The sequence below is a fragment of the Sorex araneus genome, chromosome 4 (assembly GCF_027595985.1).
Source record: "Sorex araneus isolate mSorAra2 chromosome 4, mSorAra2.pri, whole genome shotgun sequence".
Lineage (NCBI taxonomy): Eukaryota > Metazoa > Chordata > Mammalia > Eulipotyphla > Soricidae > Sorex > Sorex araneus.
The window spans coordinates 169948099-169970288 of record NC_073305.1 but is presented as its reverse complement, the minus strand read 5'-3'; the positions used below and the strand labels follow the sequence as shown (position 1 = coordinate 169970288).

The 22190-nt window shown below is 45.5% G+C and overlaps 1 protein-coding gene across 2 annotated transcripts in view; it reads left to right on the top strand.

The window, feature by feature from the left end:
• ADAT2 (adenosine deaminase tRNA specific 2) overlaps nucleotides 1-22190 on the top strand; it is a 32252-nt gene that overhangs the window by 8408 nt on the left and 1654 nt on the right. Inside the window, exons 2-4 of one of the 2 annotated variants that reach the window (XM_055137232.1) lie at nucleotides 12619-12723; nucleotides 18612-18762; nucleotides 20715-20821. In XM_055137232.1, coding sequence (XP_054993207.1) covers nucleotides 12619-12723; nucleotides 18612-18762; nucleotides 20715-20821 — 363 coding nt within the window. The remainder of the gene's footprint in view (nucleotides 1-12618; nucleotides 12724-18611; nucleotides 18763-20714; nucleotides 20822-22190) is intronic. The other variant, XM_055137233.1, reaches the window with a different exon arrangement.

Below are 22190 nucleotides of genomic sequence, written 5' to 3'. Positions count from 1 at the left end.
GTCAGACGCATGCACGGCTCTTGGACCATTCCCCCCCCCCCCACAGCTGCTCATCCGGGAGTTTAAAACACCCTGCTGTGCTTTCCAAGACTTTTGGCTTTTCCCATCCCTGCAAGGTGCCTTCTCGGTTGCTTCATTGTGCCTGATGCCGTGCGAGGAGCAAGGGGAAGAGTTCTAGCAGGCCTGGGCGACAGCCACTCCACAGGCAGTGACTGTGGTCCTGAGTTTCCTGGAGATGTGCTGGCAGTGTGCAGTGAGGGGTGCCCTGTAGAGGACAGGGCTGGGCTGCAGCAAGCTGCGTGGGGGGTGGGTCAGGAGGCAGAGGTTCCTGTGCTCAGCAGCAGCGGGGATCGGTGGTCGTAAGTGCCCACTAGCTGAGCTGTGATGCTGAGCAGTCCTGGCCGTTTGTCAGCAGCAGGCAGCGGCGCCAAGGACAAGCAGATCCCAGGGGTGTCTTGGGGTGTGAAGTGGCGTGAGGGGGTGAGTCATCTGCAGAGCCGGCAGCACCACGTTTGAGCAGACACGTACTGTCCACACGGTCAGAATTGTGGCTACCTGTCGCATCCTTTCTGCCCGATCCAGGTGGGTGCAGGTAGCGACCAAGAAGTTTTAGCCTCTAAGTGCCAAGGGTCTGTCAAGTTCTAACAAATCTTGGGGTTACTTGGGTTCATGGTTAGTTAATAGAGCACATTCCAGCGAGGTCTCGGGGTGGGTCCTCGGAGAATATCTATATGTAAAATTAGCACACAGAACCCCAAATATCTTTGGTATTCTAGTTTCTTTTGCTGTATAGCACTTTTGCTTTGTAGCAGTGTCATCCCGTTGCTCATCAATTTGCTCGAGCGGGCACCAGTAATGTCTCCATTGTGAGACTTCTCGTTACTGTTTTGGCATATTGAATATGCCACAGTAGCTTGCCAGGCTCTGCCGTGCAGGCAGGATACTCTCAGTAGCTTGCTGGGCTCTCCGAGAGGGACAGAGGAATTGAACGCAGGTCGGCTACGTGCAAGGCAAACGCCCTACCCACTGTGCTATAGCTCCAGTCCTTTGCTGTATAAGTTTGTATGGTTTTGTTATTGGCTATAGTCTCTGACCTCACAATGTCTCATGTACCAAGTCCAGGTGCCTCATCCGGTCCCACGGTGTTCCTGATGGTCCAGTTCCACCTTGTCCAGTGCTCCTGCTGGGCAGCTGGTCTGTCACTGGAGCTTTGTGTTCTTTTCATGCTGCCAGGGCCCAAAGCTTCTTGTCTTGTTGGCTTTTCCTTTGTTCTGCAGCGGAACGCGTGTGTGGGAGCTGCTGTTTCCTGCCTGTGCTGTCATTTATGTCTCAGTTATATTCCCCGCATTGAATCGTTCCTGCTTCCTGATTGGTTCTCCCATGCAGGCAAGATTTTAAGTGAACAGTGTGTAGGCAGAACTCACCGTGACATTGAAGCTGGAGGCTTTTTCAGCATGAAATACCTCCCATCAAGCAAGTAGAAGTGGAGGCAAGCAGATAGCATTGCATTAAACTGAGAAGCCTCTGCGCCTCACTAAGATGACCAGAATGCAGAGATAGCCCACAGACTGGGAGAAGTATTTGCCCACCACTCACCTGACAAAGGATAAATATCCAAGACATAAAACAGTGGAGGGGGGGGGCGGGGACCCAAGAAAAAACATCCAACCTTATCAAAAAATGGGGAGATGAGGGGCTGGAGTGATAGCACAGCGGGTAGGGTGTTTGCCTTACACGCGGCTGACCCGGGTTCAATTCCCAGCATCCCATATGGTCCCCTGAGCACCGCCAGGAGTGATTCCTGAGTGCAGAGCCAGGAGTTACCCCTGTGCATTGCTGGGTGTGACCCAAAAAAGAAAAAAAAATGGGGAGATGAACAGGAACTTCTTCAAGAAATGCAGATGACTAAATGCACAGGATAAAGGGTCTGCAGTCACTAATCAGAGAAATGCAAATCAAAACAACAAGGAGATAGCACCTCACTGCAACAGAGACTGTTCTATCTCCTTCACCCATTATCTTTCCTTCCTCTTAGCCCAGTCTATTGGGTTCCTATGGCTCCTGCCACAAATGACCCCTACTTGGTGGCTTAAAGCTGCACAGGTTTATCCTCTGCTCCAAAGACCTGGAGTCCGAATCTGTTTCTCCAGATTAGTGAGGCAGCAGGCCTGGGCTCCCCCTGGAGGCGGCGGGAGAGCATATGTTCCTGTGCCTTTTTATAGCTTCCAAAGCCACATGCCTTGGCACGGTTCATGTCCCCATATCCTGTCCGCAAAGTCAACCGTGTAATGTCTTCAACGCTTTCTGTTTCCCGTCACTTTGCCCTTCGCATTCTGGCAAATCTCTCCCAGCTCCCTGTTACCAGGACACCTGTGATTGCAGTTAGGGCTACTGTGTTCATCCATGTTCATCTTCCGGCCTCAAGATCTACAATGGGTATTTGATGGATGAATAAATGATCTGACCTCCTTCTGCCCCTGGGTCACAGGGAATCCTGGACACAGTTTACGTCACGTTTCTTGCGTGATGAGTGCCTGCCCCATGTCGCTGTTCAGGATCTCTAGCTATCCTGGTCTCCGCTGCTTTGGCGTTCCTTTCCGCATGCATTTGATAAGCTCCGTAATTCCTCCAGTTCCTCCTGATTGGTGCCAGGGATGGAGGAGGCTCAGGACCTCAGGCTGAGGCGTTCACTCAGAGCCAGCAGCGTGCCTAGCCCCTGGCTGTCATTTTCATAGCAGCCTGTGGGACATTTCCACTGAACCTTTCTCTGTATCCACCAAGCCTTGCAGCTGTTCAGACTCCCCAGCTGAGCATACTTGAGCCATTTGCACAGAAGTGGGTCAAAACTAGCTCGTTAGTCGTTCCTGAAGAAGGTGGTCTTCCTGTGTCAGGCACGCTCTCTTCCATTTCCCCGGGTCCCGCTCTGAACCCCTCAGCCCCCAGCCCCACCCTCCCAGAGAAGGAAAAGGAGGTGCGGTTTGGTAGTTCCACGTCTCCCTGTCTCCCTCCTGTAGTCAAATTGAAAAGCATTGGCCATTGGCTGAGCTTGTTGGCTGAGCTTGATGGAAGTAGCTAAGAATGTGAGTGTGACGGTATGAAGTGATGGTTGCTATGAAGTCTAGTGGGATGAGAGGAGAGAGGAGAGAGGGGAGAGAGAGAGAGAGAGAGAGAGAGAGAGAGAGAGAGAGAGAGAGAGAGAGAGAGAGAGAGAGAGAATTGTTTCTGGACTGCCTTCAGCTTTGTACTGTGCCCCGTGCTCTGTGGATGTCTACGCTGAATTGGGAATGTCGTCTTCTGTGTGTCTGCCTGGCAAAATTGGTAATGCCATGCCTCTCTGTCTGAGTCACCATCCTGTGGCGACAAGGGTCCCCTGGTGCATTTGAAGCCAGTGACCATCCCCCCCCCCAGCTGATGGATGAAGGAATGGGTCCATAGGCTGGTAACCAGTGGCAGTTTATTCAGATCAATCAGGATTATTATAAAGAAATCGTGAAGGGTTGGGGCTCAGCAGTTACACATAGGCATGATTGAACATTAACAGAAATAATACATGGATGTAAAGCCCCTCCCCCAGGGGACATTGTCCTAGGATATTCACCCAAGGGCAGCATTCCAATTTAGGGACTTCCACACTCTAGATTCCTTCTAGAAGATCCACCTGGGGTGGAATTCCACCTAGGGACATGTTACTTTCTCCTTTCTTTTACTGGTAATCCATGTGAAAAATCATATGAAATTTACTTTTTAATAATATTTTAGTTATTTTTGTATAAGCACAGTAAGAGATTATAGACCTGTATCTGTATCCTAGATTAAGCTTAAAAAGATCTCTCTTGATTCACAGGTGGCTTTTCCCAGAGACATTTCACTGTATTTCCCAGACTACAGTCCTCAGGCCTGGTTAGTTTTTCCTAACCCTGATAGCGTCTTTATTCAGTTACTTCTTTTTGGATCATGACAGAGTTTGTTCCATGACTTACTGGAGCGATAGCACAGCAGGTAGGGCGTTTGCCTTGCACGCAGCCCACCTGGGTTCGATTTTTCTGCCCCTCTCAGAGAGCTCGGCAATCTACCAGGAGTATCTCGCCCTCAGGACAGAACCTGGCAAGCTCCCTGTGCCATATTCGATATGCCAAAAACAGTAACAACAAATCTTACAATGGAGATGTTACTGGTGCCTGCTTGAGCAAATCTATGAGCAATGGGATAACAGTGATACAGTGATTTCTTATGGCCCTTAAACAGTCCCATGTTTACAGGTAGCTTACAGCTTGCCCTGGGTCCATCCAAGTCCTTCGTGGGACCCACTTTTTGAGGCATAAGGAGCTAAGGTCAATCTAAGGGCAACTGAGGCTTGTCAAGTAAATATGACAGATGCACAGGAATAAATATTTCAGAGTCAACTGACTCCTATATTACAAAAGCATAGCATTAACTGTCTTCCTGTGCCTATACAAAAAGGACTTTGCTCTAAAATCAAAATATGCAAAGGGCATAAAGGAAAGAGAAAAGCAGTATTTTACTTACAAAATCCAGAGCCATCAGAAGGTTTGATTTTATAAGTTACTGTGTCTGACTTGGAAATATCTGTGACTGACATATTGGGGAAGGAGAACACAAAGAAGAGGTTAAAGACAAACATGAAGTATTGGGAGTGCCCGGAGGTGGAACTGAGTGTGTACCCAGGAGCACTGTAGTGGGTGTAATTCAGGTAACCTAAGCTCTCTGTGGGTGGAGAAAGGACAACCCAATGTTAAGCCTAAAATTCTTAGAATTATAATCAACATTTCCCATAAAGACTAGTTGTATTTGTACAAGTCTGGCTATACTTGGACTGCAAATGGACAAAGTGGTCGTTTGCTAGTTCAGTGGAAGTTCCTTTCCACTCATCTCCGGGAGACATAGATTTTATCTCAGGCATGCAATTCCTAGGGTGATGGTGATGTGTTTTTAAACTTATTTTTCTCCTTTCCCCCCCTAAATTGCGGTATGCTTTATATATGGTGAAACACACAAGTCTAAAATTTATCACTCACTCCATTTTGGATGACATAAACATCTATAGGCCAAACCCTTCATCAAGATGAGTGTTTCACTGACCCCCAAAATGTCATTATATCCTTTTCTGGCCTTTCTCCATGCCTCTTCCGTGCAACAAGCACTGTTCCAGGTTCTATCATTGTAATTCATTTTTATCTCTTATAGATCTTCACAAAAGGGACTCACTGGTTATGTGCACCTTCGTGCTTGAGTCCCATGACCAGCGTAACCCTTAGATTTTTAGATTCCTCCATGCTCGTGAATATTAGTATTTTCCCTCTTCCCCGTCTTCCCTCTCATCCCCTTCTTCCTCTTCCTTCTTCTTCCTCCTTTATTCTTTCCTCATCCTCCTTTTTCTTCTTCATATTATGATCATTGCTAAGGATTGGACCTAGGGCCTCACACCAGCAAGTCATACACTCCTACTGAGTGACACTGTGGCCCTATTCCTTCTTTGTTTTGAATTAACTTTTTTAATGAATCACTGTGAGATACACAGTTATAAAGCTTTCATGGTCGGCTTCAGTCATACAGTGTTCCAACACCCATCCCTCCCCCAGTGTACATTTCCCACCATAATATGCCCCTTATCCCTCCTTCCACTCCTCCCCCCAGTCTGTCTCTATGGCAGGCACTTGTGTTCTCTCTCTCTCTCTCTCTCTCTCTCTCTCTCTCTCTCTCTCTCTCTCTCTCTCTCTCTCTCACTTCTCTCTCTCTCTCTCTGTGTCTTCTCTCTCTCTTTTCTCTCCCCCCCAACCCCTTTTTGGGCATTATGGTTTGCAGAACAGATACTGAGAGGCCATCATGTTTGACCTTTTGCCCACTTTCAGCACACATCTCCCAACGGGTTCCTTTTTATTACTGGACAGTATTTGATTGCGTGACTATGCCAGAATTCACTCGCCCTGCCCCCCCAGGATTGTTCCAAGGCCCTTTGCCACTGTGCTGCATCCCCAACCTTTCTTTATCCATTCTTTTTTGGTGGACGACAGTCCATCCAGGTGTAGGCTATTAAGAATTTAACTCTTACATTCTTCCACAAGGTTTTGGAGACATATATTCCTTTTCCAAAAACACTTAGGAGAGGATGAGAGATCGTGGGGGGACATGCTTTGCCTTGCACATGGCCGGTTCTTGTTCAGGATCCCCACACGACATACAGTCCCCCAAGTGCCGTCAGGAGTGATCCCCGAGCAGAGAACCAGAAGGAAGTCCTAAACACTGCTGAGTATGGGCCAAAACACAAACTTTTTTTTTTTTTTGCTTTTTGAGTCACACCCAGCAGTGCACAGGAGGTACTCCTGGCTCTGCACTCAGGAATTACTCCAGGCAGTGCTGGGGGACCATATGGGATGCTGGGAATCGAACACGGGTCAACTGCATGCAAGCCCTACCCGTTGTGCTATCGCTCCAGCTTCCAAACAATTTTTCTTTTTAAGAATCCAAATCTTTGGAGTGGGATTTGTTTAGTTGTGCTCTGCATAAGGGTGTTTAGGTCAGTGTGACACTATAAATATAACAATGATGGTTGTATGAGGTTGGCCCTTGAAACACAGAGATTTGAATCGCCTGGGCCTACTTGCGCACACATTTTTTTCTTTGGTGGTTCTCTTTCATGATGTCAGCCAATCTCAGGTTCTACCCATCTTGGATGCTGGTTGGAGCTATGGATGCACACCTCATACATGGAGGGCCGACCGTAAATCAGACCTTTTCAAGTGTGTGGGAGTTTGTTATCCCCAAACCCTTCAGTGTTTGGTGTCAGCTGTATCAGCAATTCGTGCAGTGCCATTTCCTTTCGTGCATGTACACTCTGCAATAGTGGCACATTAAAGAAATGTCCTAAGCACGCATTTCTCAGAATATATCTTCACCCTGCACAAAACATGCCTGTTTGTATGTCTACCTTTTTGGGTGTTTGTGCCACCTGGTCGGGTGTGGGTGGAAGCTTAATCCTAGCTATATACACTTCTGTGTCCCTCACTCCCAGCGATGCTTAGGTAACTGTAGTACTCAGGGTCCAACCTGGGCCTCCCACCTACAGAGTGATCACTCAGCCCTTTGAGCAGTCCCTTCTGCCCCATGAATGTTTCTTTCATTTTTATTTTAGTTTTGGGGACATACCTGGTGCCGTGCAGGGCTTATTCCTGGCTCTGCATTCAGAGATCCAATATCCTGGTGGGTGTTGGGGGGACAAGAAGAGGTGCCGAGTATGGAACCCAGGTTGGCTACATGCAAGGCAAGTGCCTAATTTGCTATTCTATGTCTCCAGTCCCATGTATGCTTTTTTTTGTTTTGTTCTTAATGCTTATGGGCATCTTTAAATTGTGTTTGTTTGTTTTATTGAATCACCATGAGATAAAGCATTACACAGTTGTTCATGATTGAGTTTTAGTCATACAATGTCCCAACACCCATCCCTCTGCCAGTGTCATTTCCCAGCACCGATATCCCTAGTTTTGCTTCAACTGCCGCCCCCCCCCCCCCCCGCCGCCATCATCTTCCACCCCTGTTGCCTCAGTGGCAGGCACCTCTCTTCTCTCTCTCTCTCTCTCTCTCTCTCTCTCTCTCTCTCTCTCTCTCTCTCTCTCTGTCTCTCTCTCTCTCTCTGCACCCCCTTCTCATTTTAGGCATTATGGTTTGCAATGCAGATGCTGAAAGATGATCATGTATATCCCTTTACTTACTTTCAACACTCAGTTCTTGTCCAGAGTGATCATTTCCAACTAACGCCGTCACAATGGACTCTCCTCTATCTTAACTACCTTCTGCCCCCACACCCTTGTGGTAATTTCCAACCATTGACCAGTCCTCCTGGTCCATGTACCTGGCCTTGGATATTAGTTTCATACTGCTTTGTTTTGTTTTCTTATATATCCCACAAATGAATGCAGTCATTCTATACCTGTCCCTCTCCTTCTGACTCATTTCACTCAGCATGATACTTTCCAAGTCCATCCATTAATAGGCAAATTTCATGATCTCATTTTTCCGGACAGCTGTATACTTCCATTGTGTAGATATACCATAGTTTCTTTATCCATTTGTCTATTCTCTGGCACTCAGGTTGTTTCCAGATTCTGGCTATTGTGAATAGTTCTGCAATGAACATAGAACTGCTGTATTTTTGGACCTCCAGGATGTATTTCCAGAAGTGGTATTGCTGGGTCAAATGGGAGCTCAATTTTCAGTTTTTTGAGGAATGTTCATGTCGTTTTCCAAAAAAACTAGACCGTTTGGCATTCCCACCAGCAATGAATAAGGGGCTGTTTCTCCACACATCTGCACCTGCTCTGGTATCCTTATTTTTAAAGAATCTTCCAGGCCATTCTCTATAGATCACATGACATTTTTTTTTAATAATTTATTTATTTTTAATTAGAGAATCACCGTGAGGGTACAGTTACAGATTTATACACTTTTGTGCTTATACTTCCCTCATACAAAGTTCGGGAACCCATCCCTTCACCAGTGCCCATTCTCCACCACCCGTAAACCCGGCGTCCCTCCCACCCTCCCCAATCCCATCTCCCCCCCACCCCACCCTGCCACTGTGGCAGGGCATTCCCTTCTGTTCTCTCTCTCTAATTAGCTGTTGTGGTTTGCAATAAAGGTGTTCAGTGGCCGCTGTGCTCAGTCTCTAGCCCTCATTCAGCCCGCAACTCCCTTCCCCCACATGGCCTTCAACTACAATGTAGTTGGTGATTGCTTCTCTGAGTTGCCCTTTCCCCGGAACGTGAGGCCAGCCGCAAAGTCATGGGGTCAACCTTCTGGTACTTATTTCTACAGTTCTTGGGTATTAGTCTCCCACTCTGATATTCTATATACCATAGATGAGTGCAGTCTTTCTATGTCTGTCTCTCTCTTTCTGACTCATTTCACTCAGCATGAAACTTTTCATGCCCATCCACTTAACTACAAAATTCTTGACTTCCTTTTTTCTAACAGCTGCATAGTATTCCATTGTATAGATGTACCAAAGTTTCCTCAACCAGTCATCCGTTTGGGGGCATTCGGGTTTTTTCCAGATTCTGGCTATTGTAAACAGTGCTGCGATGAACATACATGTGCAGATGTTGTTTCGATTGTACTTTTTTGCCTCTCTGGGATATATTCCCAGCAGTGGTATTGCTGGGTCAAATGGGAGCTCAACCTCTAGTTTTCTGAGAATCGTCCATACTGTTTTCCAAAAGGGCTGAACTAGCCGGCATTCCCACCAGCAGTGTAGAAGGGTCCCTTTCTCCCCACATCCTCTCCAACAGCGGTTGCTTTTGTCCTTTTGGATGTGTGCCAGTCTCTGTGGTGTGAGGTGGTATCTCATGGTTGTTTTGATCTGCATCTCTCTGATGATTAGTGATGCAGAGCACTTTTTCATGTGCCTTTTGGCCATTCGTATTTCTTCCTTGGTAAAGTTTCTGTTCATTTCTTCGCCCCATTTTTTGATGGGGTTGGATGTTTTCTTTTTGTAGAGTTCAACCAGTGCTTTATATACCATTGATATCAACCCCTTATCTGATGGGTATTGTGTAAATATCCTTTCCCATTCTGTGGATAGTCTTTGTATTCTGGTCACTGTATATCTTGCGGTGCAGAAGCTTTTTAGTTTAATGTAGTCCCACTTGTTGATCTCTGTTTTTACTAGATTGCTTAGTTCTGTGTCACGTTTGAAGATACCTTTATCTTCAATATCGTGGAGGGTTTTGCCGACCTTGTCTTCAATGTACCTTATGGTTTGTGGTCTAATGTTGAGGTCTTTAATCCATTTTGATCTGACTTTTGTGCATGGTGTCAGGTCAAGGTCTAAACCCATTTTTTTGCATGTGGTTGTCCAGTTTTGCCAGCACCATTTGTTAAAGAGGCTTTCCTTGCTCCACTTCACCTCTCTTGCTCCCTTATCAAAGATTAGATGATCATACATTTGGGGTTGTGTGTAGGGATATTCCACCCTGTTCCATTGGTCTACGGCTCTGCCTTTGTTCCAGTACCATGCTGTTTTAATTGTTACTGCTTTGTAGTAAAGATTGAGGCTGGGGAGGGTGATGCCTCCCATCATCTTTTTCCCAAGAATTGTTTTAGCTATCCTTGGACGTTTGTTATTCCATATGAATTTTAGGATTGCTTGATCCATTTCTTTGAAGAATGTCATGGGTATACATATTGGGATCGCATTGAATCTGTATAATGCTTTAGGGAGTATTGCCATTTTGACAACATTGATTCTCCCTATCCACGAGCAGGGTATATGTTTCCATTTCCTCATGTCCTCTTTGATTTCATGGAGTAGCGTTTTGTAGTTTTCTTTGTAAAGGTCTTTTACTTCCTTGGTTAAGCTGATTCCGAGGTACTTGATTTTCTGGGGCACGATTGTGAATGGGATTGCTTTTTTCATGTCCCTTTCCTCTGCCTCATTGTTTGCATATATGAAGGCCATGGATTTTTGGGTATTGATTTTGTAGCCTGCAACTTTACTGTATAAGTCTATTGTTTCTAAGAGTTTCTTAGTAGAGGTTTTAGGCTTCTCTAGATATAGTATCATGTCGTCTGCAAATAGTGAGAGTTTGATTTCTTCCTTTCCTATCTGGATGCCCTTAATCTCTTTTTCTTGTCTAATAGCTATCGCAAGTACTTCCAGTACTATATTGAAGAGGAGTGGTGAGAGTGGGCATCCTTGTCTTGTGCCCGATCTCAGAGGAAAGGCCCTTAGTTTTTCCCCGTTGAGGATAATGCTTGCCGTAGGCTTGTGATAGATGGCGTCGACTATCTTGAGGAAAGTTCCTCCAAACCCCATTTTGGCGAGGGTTTTCATCATGAAAGGATGTTGGATCTTGTCAAATGCTTTCTCTGCATCTATTGATATGATCATATGGTTTTTGTCTTTACTTTTCTTGATATGCTGGATTATGTTGATTGATTTCCGAATGTTAAACCATCCTTGCATCCCTGGGATGAATCCCACTTGGTCGTGATGTATGATCTTTTTGATGAGTTGTTGGATCTTATTTGCTAGTATTTTGTTGAGGATCTTCGCATCGGTGTTCATCAGGGAAATTGGTCTGTAATTTTCTTTCTTAGTGGTGTCTTTGTTTGCTTTTGGTATTAGGGAGATATGTGCTTCATAGAAACTGTTTGGGAGAGTTCCTGTTTTTTCAATTTCCTGGAAAAGTTTGAGGAAAACAGGCAATAGGTCTTCTTTAAATGTTTGGAAGAATTCGCCAGTGAAACCATCTGGGCCTGGGCTTTTGTTTTTGGGGAGGTTTTTGATTACAGTTTCAATTTCCTTAACATTGATGGGTCTATTCAGGTATTCCAGGTCTTCTTTCTTCAGTGTTGGGAGATTGTAGGAATCAAGGAATCCATCCATTTCTTTTAGGTTCTCCTTTTTTGTGGCGTAAAGACCTTCAAAGTAGTCTCTAATGATCTTTTGAATCTCACTGGTTTCTGTTATGATGTCCCCCTTTTCATTTCTGATTCGATTTATTAGAGTTTTCTCTCTTTCTTTCTTTGTGAGTCTTGCTAGCGGTTTATCAATCTTATTTATTTTCTCAAAGAACCAACTCTTTGTTTCATTGATCTTTCGGATTGTTTTTTTGGTTTCGATGTCATTAATTTCTGCTCTAATTTTTATTATTTCTTTCCTTCGGTCTGGTTTGGAGTCCTTTTTCTGGTCCTTTTCTAGGGTCTTGAGTCGTGAAGTCAAGCTATCTATGTGGGTCCTTTCTTCCTTCCTGAGGAATGCTTGGAGAGCTATAAATTTTCCCCTTAACACGGCTTTAGCTGCGTCCCATAGGTTTTGGTAGCTCGTGTCTTCATTCTCATTAGTTTCTAAGTATCTTTTGATTTCTTCCTTGATTTCCTTCCTGACCCACTCATTGTTCAACATTGAATTGTTTAGTTTCCAGGTGTTTGATTTGATTTTCCGTGTTTGTGAGTGGTTAGCTTCTATCTTCAGCGCATCGTGGTCTGAAAAAATGGTTGATACAATTTCTATTTTTCCGATTCTATTGAGGTATGTTCTGGGGCCCAGTACATGGTCTATTTTAGAAAATGTTCCGTGGATCACATGACATTTTTAAATAGAATGTTCGTACACTTTTGTTGTCTATCAGTAGAAATTATGGGCACAGGGACACATCAAGTCTGGCTAACTTGGGTTTGGAATTCTAGTAGATATTTTCTATAATATTTAGAGAATTAAGCAAGAACCTTTTTTTTTAATGAGGAATTTATAATTATTCATTTACCATTTGCTGGCTCTGGAAAGTTTCATAGAGCTGGGCCATTAAAGAACATGAGTTAGGAAGTCTGTTGATCACTTCTGCTACAAAGGAAAAGGAAAAAATCAGAATACTCAGGACTTAAGAAAATTTCCTCTCGAGTCTCCCATAACCTGAACACAACTGAGGACAGAGGGAGCAAGGCATCGAGTGTTGGACCATATTGAGAAAAGGGAAAGTGTAGCTGCGTTGCCTTGTTCTGACGTTTCTCCCTGTGTGTGCTCCATCTGATGCTTTTATTTCTTCCCTATAGGATTTTCAAGTAGTTGACATTGCACCTTAGATTTTCCACTTTGTTTTTCAGGCCAAAGATGCCCTAGAGAATACTGAAGTTCCTGTTGGCTGCCTTATGGTCTATAACAATGAAGTTGTGGGGAAAGGAAGAAATGAAGTAAACCAGACGAAAAATGTATGTGGGCTGGGACAGTGGTAGAGGGAAGAGGGCATTCTGGTGTCAGGTGTGGTCTAGAATGTTTCATGCACGAACCACACCATTAATAGTATTATAAATTACGTGAGCTGAGTATCATAATTGTAAGCATGTCACAGCAATAGTGGATGTGGATAAACTTGACACAATCACTGAGAAATTGTTATAAGAAATCCCATAGGAATAATGGAAGGGGCATTTATATATATTTTTTGAGGGATCAGGGTCCTTTATCTTTTTTTTTAAAAAAAAACCCTTTGGTGATGGAAGTGATACATGTTGATTTTATTTTTTCTCTTTTGTGGGCCAGTATCCCCACTGGGAACCCACCAGAGTTCCATTGTAGCTGGTACAGTACCTGGAAGTACCAGGGATCGAACCTAGGGCCTGCTCCCAAATTCATTGTTGATCCTTTAAAATTTATGAAACTTAGACAAATTGAATGAAGCAATAAAATCTTCAGGACTGACTTTCTTCCCATGAAATTTTACCGTAACCCGAGTGAAATGCAGGATGGGATTTTGTTTCATGAGCATGTCACCATGGAATCAACATCTTCATTGTGAGCAAATCTAGCCTATGGGAATTCTATTTCACACAACACATCCATTGAACTCAACACATTTTTATGTTCCTTAAAATAATGTGTTTCTCCTGGTAAATCAAAATATCCTCAAAGCTAGACAGATTGTATAGGAATTACTTAAGTCACTTGCCTCTCATGTAGCCAACCTGGTTCGATTCCCAGGACTGCGAAGTTCCACTTTCATCACTGGGAGTGATTCTTCCTGGTCCTCCTAATCCCCTTCCCCACTCATCCTGGGAATGATTCCCACCTCTCCCCGACCAGTTCAGAGTCAGGAGTAAATCCAGAGTACCTAGACCAACCCTCCAAAAATATTCTCAGCTTAACTTTGGAGGTCTAAGGGGGTTACACAAAAGCAGTTTTGTATTTCAGATCATGATGCAAGAGAGTAAAGGCTCCCCCCACCCTCTGACTCTGTAACTATATGTAGTGGATATGTTTAACTTTCATTTACAGTGGTTTAAGACTAGTTCATGAGTTCAGTGAACTTTCTTGAACATGGCCTCACATGCTTCACAGTGTGTACAAGTTAAGTATCGAATTTTAGATTTAACAGGAAGGACTCGATAGCTTCTGCCCATCACACCACACACACAGGGCGCTTGATGGGATTCTGTGATCTTGAGAAACCAGTGGGTGTTTGCCGTGGTGTTGTGGGAATTTAAATTTCACCCGTAAGAGCCATCAGAAAGGAAACTGAGGGCCTGGGGATAGTAAGGTTGGGGCACAGGCTTTGCATGCAAGAACCAAGTACCATGTGCCCAGCGTTGCTGTGCCCGGGCATTGAACGGACCTCTACATGGGCTGAGTATGGCAGCAAGTAGCTCCTGGGCTCCCTGAGAGCTGCCGGGGAGGGCCCCGCCCTTCTTCCCCAGCGAAGCCGAAAACTAAAATGGAATCAACAACTTGCAAAGAACCAGATTCACACAGCAGTTATTACATGAGTATCAAAGTATCTATGCAATAAATGACATATATAACACATTAATTAGTTGATCTAGTTATTCGGGAATAGGATTCTGTATTTTTGGTTTTGTTTTGTTTGGGACTCAGGGCTTACCCCTGGCTCTGTTCTCAGGGCTCACTCTTGGTGGGGGCGGGGCGTGGGGACAGGGGGAGCTTGGGGACCATACGGGTTGCCAGGGATTGAAGCCAGGTGGTCTGTGTGCAAGGCAAATGCACTACCCACGGTGCTAGCTCTCCAGACCCCGGAATTCTGTGTTTCAGGTAATTGCTGAACCTTCCTCTTTGTGGCTTGTTGTCTTGTTCCACATATTTAACACGGAGAACCTTAAATGATTAAATGTTCCAAGGATATCTTTTCAACCCACCAGTGACCCAGGGTTTGTCACCTGGTAGTGCTCGGGGGTGGGGTACTCTCAGTAGCTTGCCAGGCTCTCAAAGATGGACAGAGGAATTGAACCGGGGTTGGCTGCGTGCAAGGCAAATGGCAGAGCCTGGCAAGCTCCCTGTGGTGTATTCAATATGCCAAAAACAGTAACAACAAGTCTCACAAGGGAGGTGTTACTGGTGCCCGCACTGGAGCAAATTGATGAACAACGGGGTGACAGTGCTACAATGCAGTGTACAGTGCTCGGGGGCTATTCCTGGTTGTGTGCTTAGGCATCACTCTTTTTTTTAAAATTTAATTTATTTATTATTTTAATTAGTGAGTCACTGTGAAGGTACAGTTACAGCTTTACATATTTTCATGCTTGTGTTTCCCTCATACAATGTTCGAGAGCCCATCCCTCCACCAATGTCCATTCTCCACCACCAATGAACCCTGTATCCCTCCCACCCTCCAATCCCATCCCCCGTCCCCCCACTCCGCCTCTGTGTCAGGGTATTCCATTTTGTTCTTTCTTTCCATTTGGTTGTTGTGGTTTGCAATAGGGGTATTGAGTGGCCATCGTGTTCAGTCTCTAGTCTACTTTCAGCCCGCATCTCCCTTTCTGCACGGGATCTCCAACCACATTTTAGTTGGTGTTCCCTACTCTATCTGGAATGACTTTCCCCCAGCATGTGAGGCCCGCTTCCAAGCCACGGAGCCAACCTCTTGGTATTATATACTACTATTCTTGAGTGTTAGTCTCCTGCTCTGTTACTTAATATTCCACAGATGAGTGCAGTCTTCCTATGTCTGTCCCTCTCTTTCTGACTCATTTCACTTAGCATAATACTTTCCATATTGATCCACTTATATAGGCATCAGTCTTGGCCGTGCTCGGGGCAGCCCCCTTTTATGCCAGGGATCAAACTGAGGTTTGCCTCCTGCACTGGCTCTTCCATCCTCCCGCTGTGTCTCAAACCCTCCTCTCAAGCTCAGTTTCTGGTTGATTGAGATGACTCGGTTCATATCAGTGTTGTAGAAGGTTCTGGAAAGGTTTGATTCAGGAATTCTTTTTTTTTTTTTTTTGAAGGGTGGGGAAGGAAGGGGTCTCTCCGGCGGTGCTCAGGAGGCCCAGGGACTCCACCCGGCGATTCTTAGCCACCAGAGCTGGTGGTTCAGCGCAAGGGCCCGAGCCTGTCATGCTGTAAAGATTCTGTGGTGTCAATAAGCCCCCGGGCCATGCCAGCAGCGCCTCAACGACTGTTGTGGTGTTGGCGATCCAACTAGAGTTGGTTACTGGCCACATATGCACCCGAACTTCTGTACTACCTCTCCAGACCCACTGAATCAGAGTTTTTCTTTCTCTCTCTTTCTTTCTTTCTTTCTTTCTTTCTTTCTTTCTTTCTTTCTTTCTTTCTTTCTTTCTTTCTTTCTTTCTTTCTTTCTCTCTCTCTCTCTCTCTTTCTTTCTTTCTTTCTTTCTCTCTCTCTTTCTTTCTTTCTTTCTTTCTTTCTTTCTTTCTTTCTTTCTTTCTTTCTTTCTTTCTTTCTTTCTTTCTTTCTTTCTCTCTTTCTTTCTTTCTATTCTCATATTGAGATTCTGTGGTTTGCAATGCATTCGATGATGTTTCTCATGCACACAGTTCCACACCTCTCACCCGTCCCAGGGGCCCTCCTCCAACCCCCCCAATTCAGTTTTCTGGGTTATTTCTCCCATCAGGGTGAGTTACGCCCCCTTTGCCTCCTGGCTGCTGCCTCTCTGTGTGTCTTTAACTTCCACACCTGAGAGAGGCCATTCAGTGTCTTTCCCTTTCCTTCTGACTGACTTCCCTCAGCATGATAGCCTCTCCTTCCGTCCATGTCACTGCAAATTGCATGACTTTGTTCTGATTTTTTTAAAAAGCGCTTGAGTTGGGGGGAGTTCTTTGAAGAAACACTTTTGCAGTCAACTACCTTTGGGGGTTTGCTTTCAACTGCCTTTCAGCACTGTTTCTGATTTGTTCCATATGTCTTTGGCACACACAACTTCTTGGCTCAATGCATCAGTACTTTCCATACCTTGCCAGGAGATCATTTATTCATTCATTTATTCATTTAATTCTTTTTTTATTTTGGAGCAGAAGGGAAAGCACACACACACACACACACACACACACACACACACACACACACACACACACACACACACACCGCCAAGCAAGCAATCCTCAGTGGGTTTAGTGGCCACTCTCAGTTATACTTGTATACTTGGCCAGCTGGGCCGGGACAGTTCAATGCTAGGGCATGGCAGTGTGGCAAATCTCACACCCAACAGTGATGGCAGGCCCCTAGGGCCATAGGTGGCAGTGCTGGAACACAGCAGGCATGCAGTGCTAAAGATAAGGAAGGGATCCTGCTTGCCAGGTATGTGCCCCGGACCCGTTTCCTAGAGTCATCACTGAAGGAACATAGAGCATTTTAACATATAGCCTTCAAATGTACATCATTTAAAAAAAAAAAAAGTGTGTGTGTGTGTGTGTGTTCGAGCGTGCATGCATGCGCTGCTTTATATCCCCCACTAAGAGAACAGGGAGCTTTTTCAGCATCACAAAATGTAGCACAGTGGATTGTCCATGGTGCTCAATCCGTGTGAGCCGGTTGGTAAATGCAGTTACCGTGAGTATCACAAAGAACGGTCACCTGGCGGAGTGCTGTGTCACCGATGCGGCTGATGCTCTGTGAGAGATAGGGCCCGTGTGGCCTGTGGGGAAATCGAGGCTTCCGGAAGTTTCGCTACTTGGTGAAGCCATGTTATTAGGAATGTCATGGTTAGAATTCAGATTTTAGTTTCGCTGACTCTCCAGGTCCCCGGCCCGGAAAGCCTCCCCTCCAACGCAGGTGAAGACTTTTCAGTGAACCCCTAGAGATCTGCTCAGAGCGAGACCATCAACCATGATGTTTGAAATTGGAGCACAAGTTCTGAAAGTCTCCAGCATTCCCTACATGTTTAGAAACCATCTTTAAAAATTCTTTTTGATCACCCAAGAGTAGTAGAGATAAGAACCAGGAGGTCTGCCCCACAGCTTGGAAACTGGCCTCACATGCTGGGGGAAAAGGCAGCTGAGATAGAGAAGGGAACACCTAGTAGAGAATGCTGCGAGGACCCACTCGGGTTGAAAGCTGTGTGCCGAAAGTAGACTATACACCAAACATGATGGCCACTCAATACCTCTATTGCAAACTACAGCATCCAACAGGAGAGAAAACAAAAGGGAATGCCCTGCTGCAGAGGCAGGGTGGGGGGGTGGGTGTTGGGGTGGTGGGTGTTGGGATGGGGGTGGTGGGAGGGATACTGGGAACATTGGTGGAGGAGAATGGGCACTGGTGGAGGGATGGGTAAATGAAATGCAAACATGAAAGTTCATAAGTTTATAACTGTACCTCACAGTGATTCACTAATAAAATTTTTTTTTTAAATTCTTTTTTGGGGGGAGATACAGGGGCAGACTACAACAGGTAGCGCATTTGCCTTGCATTCAGCTGACCCAGGTGCAATCCTCAGCATCCCATTTGGCCCCCAACCCCCTCCAGGATTGCTCTCTGAGTGCAGAGCCAGGAGTAAGCCCTGAGCACCATTGGGTCTGACCTGAAAACCAAAAATTAAAAGATTCTTTTTTTTTTTTCTCCTTTATGTCATTTCAATGGAAAGAGCATCCCTTAAGGCTCATAGGTACTTCATTAAAAGTATGGAGTATTTCGTGCGGCATCTTAGAGTAGGGGCCTTGGATGAGATTTTGATACTTGCATTAGGGCATGTATTGTCAATTAGAGTGTCCAAAGTCCTTTATCCGTTCCAATGTTGGCAGAAATTATCAGCTCTTTGGGGTGTGTTTATATCAGAATACTAGTAATACATAGTGATGGGTAGCGAAGAATCTCAGCGCAAGCCCCTCCCTCTCTCTCTCGTCAGGCTACTCGACATGCAGAAATGGTGGCCATCGATCAGGTCCTCGACTGGTGCCAGCAAAATGGCAAGAATCCTTCTGAGGTATTTGAGCACACCGTGTTGTACGTGACCGTGGAGCCGTGCATCATGTGTGCAGCTGCCCTCCGCCTGATGAGTATCCTTTCACAGAGGGGGGCTGAGTCTGAGGGTGGCCAGATAACCTGCTGGGGACAGAAGGAAACAGATTTATGAAAACTAAGAGGAGATACAGGGTACGGTGCACAGGGACGATTTTTTAAAGTGGCTATTGCTTTTTGTAGCAAATAATATAGAACCATTAAATAAATGTGCTAGAGGAAGAAGAGCATGAAACTAAATTGTTCCATAGTCATAATTGTAACAGAGTGGATTATAAAATAGTGTACACAGGAAGTCATTTGACAAATAGGCACTGATACCTTTCTGTAATAGAAAGTGTAAAATGTTTCTGCTTTTTTTGTGTGGTCAACACCTACTGTGACATTTGGAAAATTTTCTTTATGTATTTATTTTGCTGCTACACCTGGCATTGCTCAGGGGGCCCCATGTGTGGGGATCTGGACGAGGATTGATTGCATGCACGGCAAGTGCCTCACCCTCCGTACGAACTCTCTGACCCCATATGAAAAAATTTTAATACAAGTGAATATAAGATGAAAAGCATAGTAGTTTATGATATTATAGTTGTAAGTAAAGGGGACTTGATAAAGTTACAGCTGTTGAATTATGCCATGCATATAATAAGTGACACAAATCGCTCCAACCTCTATTGGGCTGGAGCGATAGTACATTGGGTAGGGCGTTTGCTTTGCTCATGGCCAACCCAGGGTTCAATTACCAGTATCTCATTTGGTCCCCCAGCACCGCCAGACTAATTCCTGAGTTTAAAGCCAGGAGTAACCCCTGTGCATGGCTGGGTGTGAACCTGAAAGCAAAAACAAATACTGACTACAGGTCAGTCTTCAGAGGTTTTGTTTCCTTCGGGGTTATACCCAACTCTGAACTAGGGGCCTCAGGCTCACCCTCGGGTTCCTGCTTGTGAGACACGTGCTCCACGCCTCTGAGCACCGCTTAAAAATTTTTTGGATAATTCAAAAACTCTATTTCCGGGTTGGAGCGATAGCACAGCGGTTACGGCATTTGCCTTGCACGCAGCCAACCCACGTTTGATTCCCAGCATCCCATATGGTCCCTTGAGCACCTCCAGAAGTAATTCCTGAGTGTGGAGCCAGAAGTAGTGACCCCTGTGCATCGTCGGGTATTACCCAAAAAGCAAAAAAAAAAAAAACCCACAAAAAACAAAACTCCATTTCCTAATTGCATATTTTTATGTGTAATAAAATAAAAGTTTATCACTTCAAAAGTAATACAAAGATTCTGGCATCTGATAGCATGTTTAATCTCAACTTTATAAAGATAAATTAGATTTATTTATGATAAATTAGAATTTTCTTTTCATCCTGCCTGGTAGGGTGCCTGGACTTTATTATTATTTATTTTTTTAATTTTATTTTTAATTTTGAAGGATTTTTGTTTGTCTGTTTTTGTTTTGGGGCCACTTTGGGCAGTGCTCAGGGCTGGGTCCTGGCTCTGTGCTCAGTATTCGCTCCTGGTGGGGCTCAGGGACCTTACGGGGAGCGGGGGATGAAATCCAAGTTGGATGCATGCAAGGCAAGCACCCAACCCACTGTACTGCCTCTCTGGCGATGAAATACTGATGTTTAAGCCCTTTAAACACTCTTTCTTGTGTCATAGAAGAAGTATTGTATTGCAATGGTTGGTTGGTTTGTAATATTTTTGTTTGTTTGTTTTTCATAGCGGCCTCTCCTGGCAGGGCTTGGTCAGGGCACCTGAGCTGCACCCTGAGGTGCCAGGGTGGGTGCTGCATGTGCTGCGGGTCAAGCCCCTGGCCTTGCGCATGCTCAGCTTGTGACCCACCCCTTTGAACTAACCCCTCTGCTGGGTCAAGCACAAAACCGAAGCCCAATTGCTCTTAGCACGCCCTTGTCTCTCCGGTGACTGTTGTAGACCCTCCCCCAGGTCTGCGGGGACAGCTGCCGAGCCCCCTGTGCCTTAATTCCCTCTCAGAAATCCCGCTGGTTGTGTACGGCTGTCAGAATGAACGCTTCGGTGGCTGCGGCTCCATTCTGAATATCGCCTCTGCCGACTTACCCAACACGGGGATGCCGTTTCAGGTAACACCACCCAGCTCTTGCCTTTCCGAAATTTCCAGCTACTTGCACCTCCCGATAGGTGCGTGAGTTCTTAGAGGGTGCTCGGTTGATTGAGGAGTCAGGGTGGGAACGTGCAGTCTCTTGGGGCTCTTGGTGTGTTGGATAACATTGGTCTGTCCTTTCTCCCTCCCCCTCCAACCCCTGCAGGGAACTTAAGTTTATTGAGTTACACCCACCACAGTGCTCCGGAGGCACACCCAATTCCATCAGGAACTCCCAATCCTCTGTTTTCTTTAACCCCTCCTTTGCTCAGCTCCCCCTGTCTGTTAATCGCTAACATCTCCAAATCAGACCCCCTGATTTGTCAAGTCAAATCTTCTGAGGACTCTGGATTTTTGTATATGTAAGTGAATTATTGCTTTTTCTCTTTCCTTTCTGTCCTTTGCATAGTTTACTTGAGAGCAATGTCCTTTTTGTATACACAGGCTAAAAGATAGATTAACTTCAGCTTAAAGGGTGGCTCTTCCTGGGGACATCTCGCTATATATCCCAGACCGCAGTCCTCAGGCCGGGTTAGTCTTTCCTAACCCAAGCAGAGTCTTTATTCAGTTCATTCTTTTTGGGTCATGACAAGGTTTGTTCCATGATTGTGCTCTTAACCTGTTATGCATATGATGGGACCTAGCCTGTCCCTTTTCAATGCCAGGGTAGCTTGCGCCTTGCCCTGGGTCATTTATGCCCCCAGATCAGAGCCCAGGGTGAGGGTCTGACTCTCTGAAGTGTCAGCACTTCTCTTGGCTGAGTCCCGGCCTTTCAGGACATCTCCTGCTGTCCCCACCAACACCTCCCAACGTGTGTGAAGATACTGTCCCCACTGGCATTTTGGGAATGTTTCCTGCTCTGTTTACAGTAGGTTAGTGTGGAGCTTGGCCTCTGTCAGCGGACAGCGGAGGATGGTTACAGTAACACGTAGGTACCACTCACTTTGCCGTCATTGTTGCAGTGAGAAAATTTCAACTCTTGGGGCTGAAGCAATAGTACAGCGGGTAGGGCATTTGCCATGCATGTGGCCGACCTGGGTTCGATCCCCGGCATCCCATATGGTCCCCCAAGCACTGCCAGAAGTAATTCCTGAGTGCAGAGCCAGGAGTAACTCCTGAGCATCGCTGGGTGTGACCCAAAAAGAAAAAGAAAAAAGAGAAAAATTTCAACTCTTATGACAACTTTTAAGCTTCCAGTACATTCCCCATGAACTGTGGTCAGGGGTGCTGTATGTTACACCCCCCTGAGCCTCCTTCCCGGTAAATGTCAGTGCCAGTCAGATGGTGGGGGCTCCCCATTTCTTCTACCCCTTTGTCTTAGGCAACTACTGTTTTACCCTCTCTGTGAA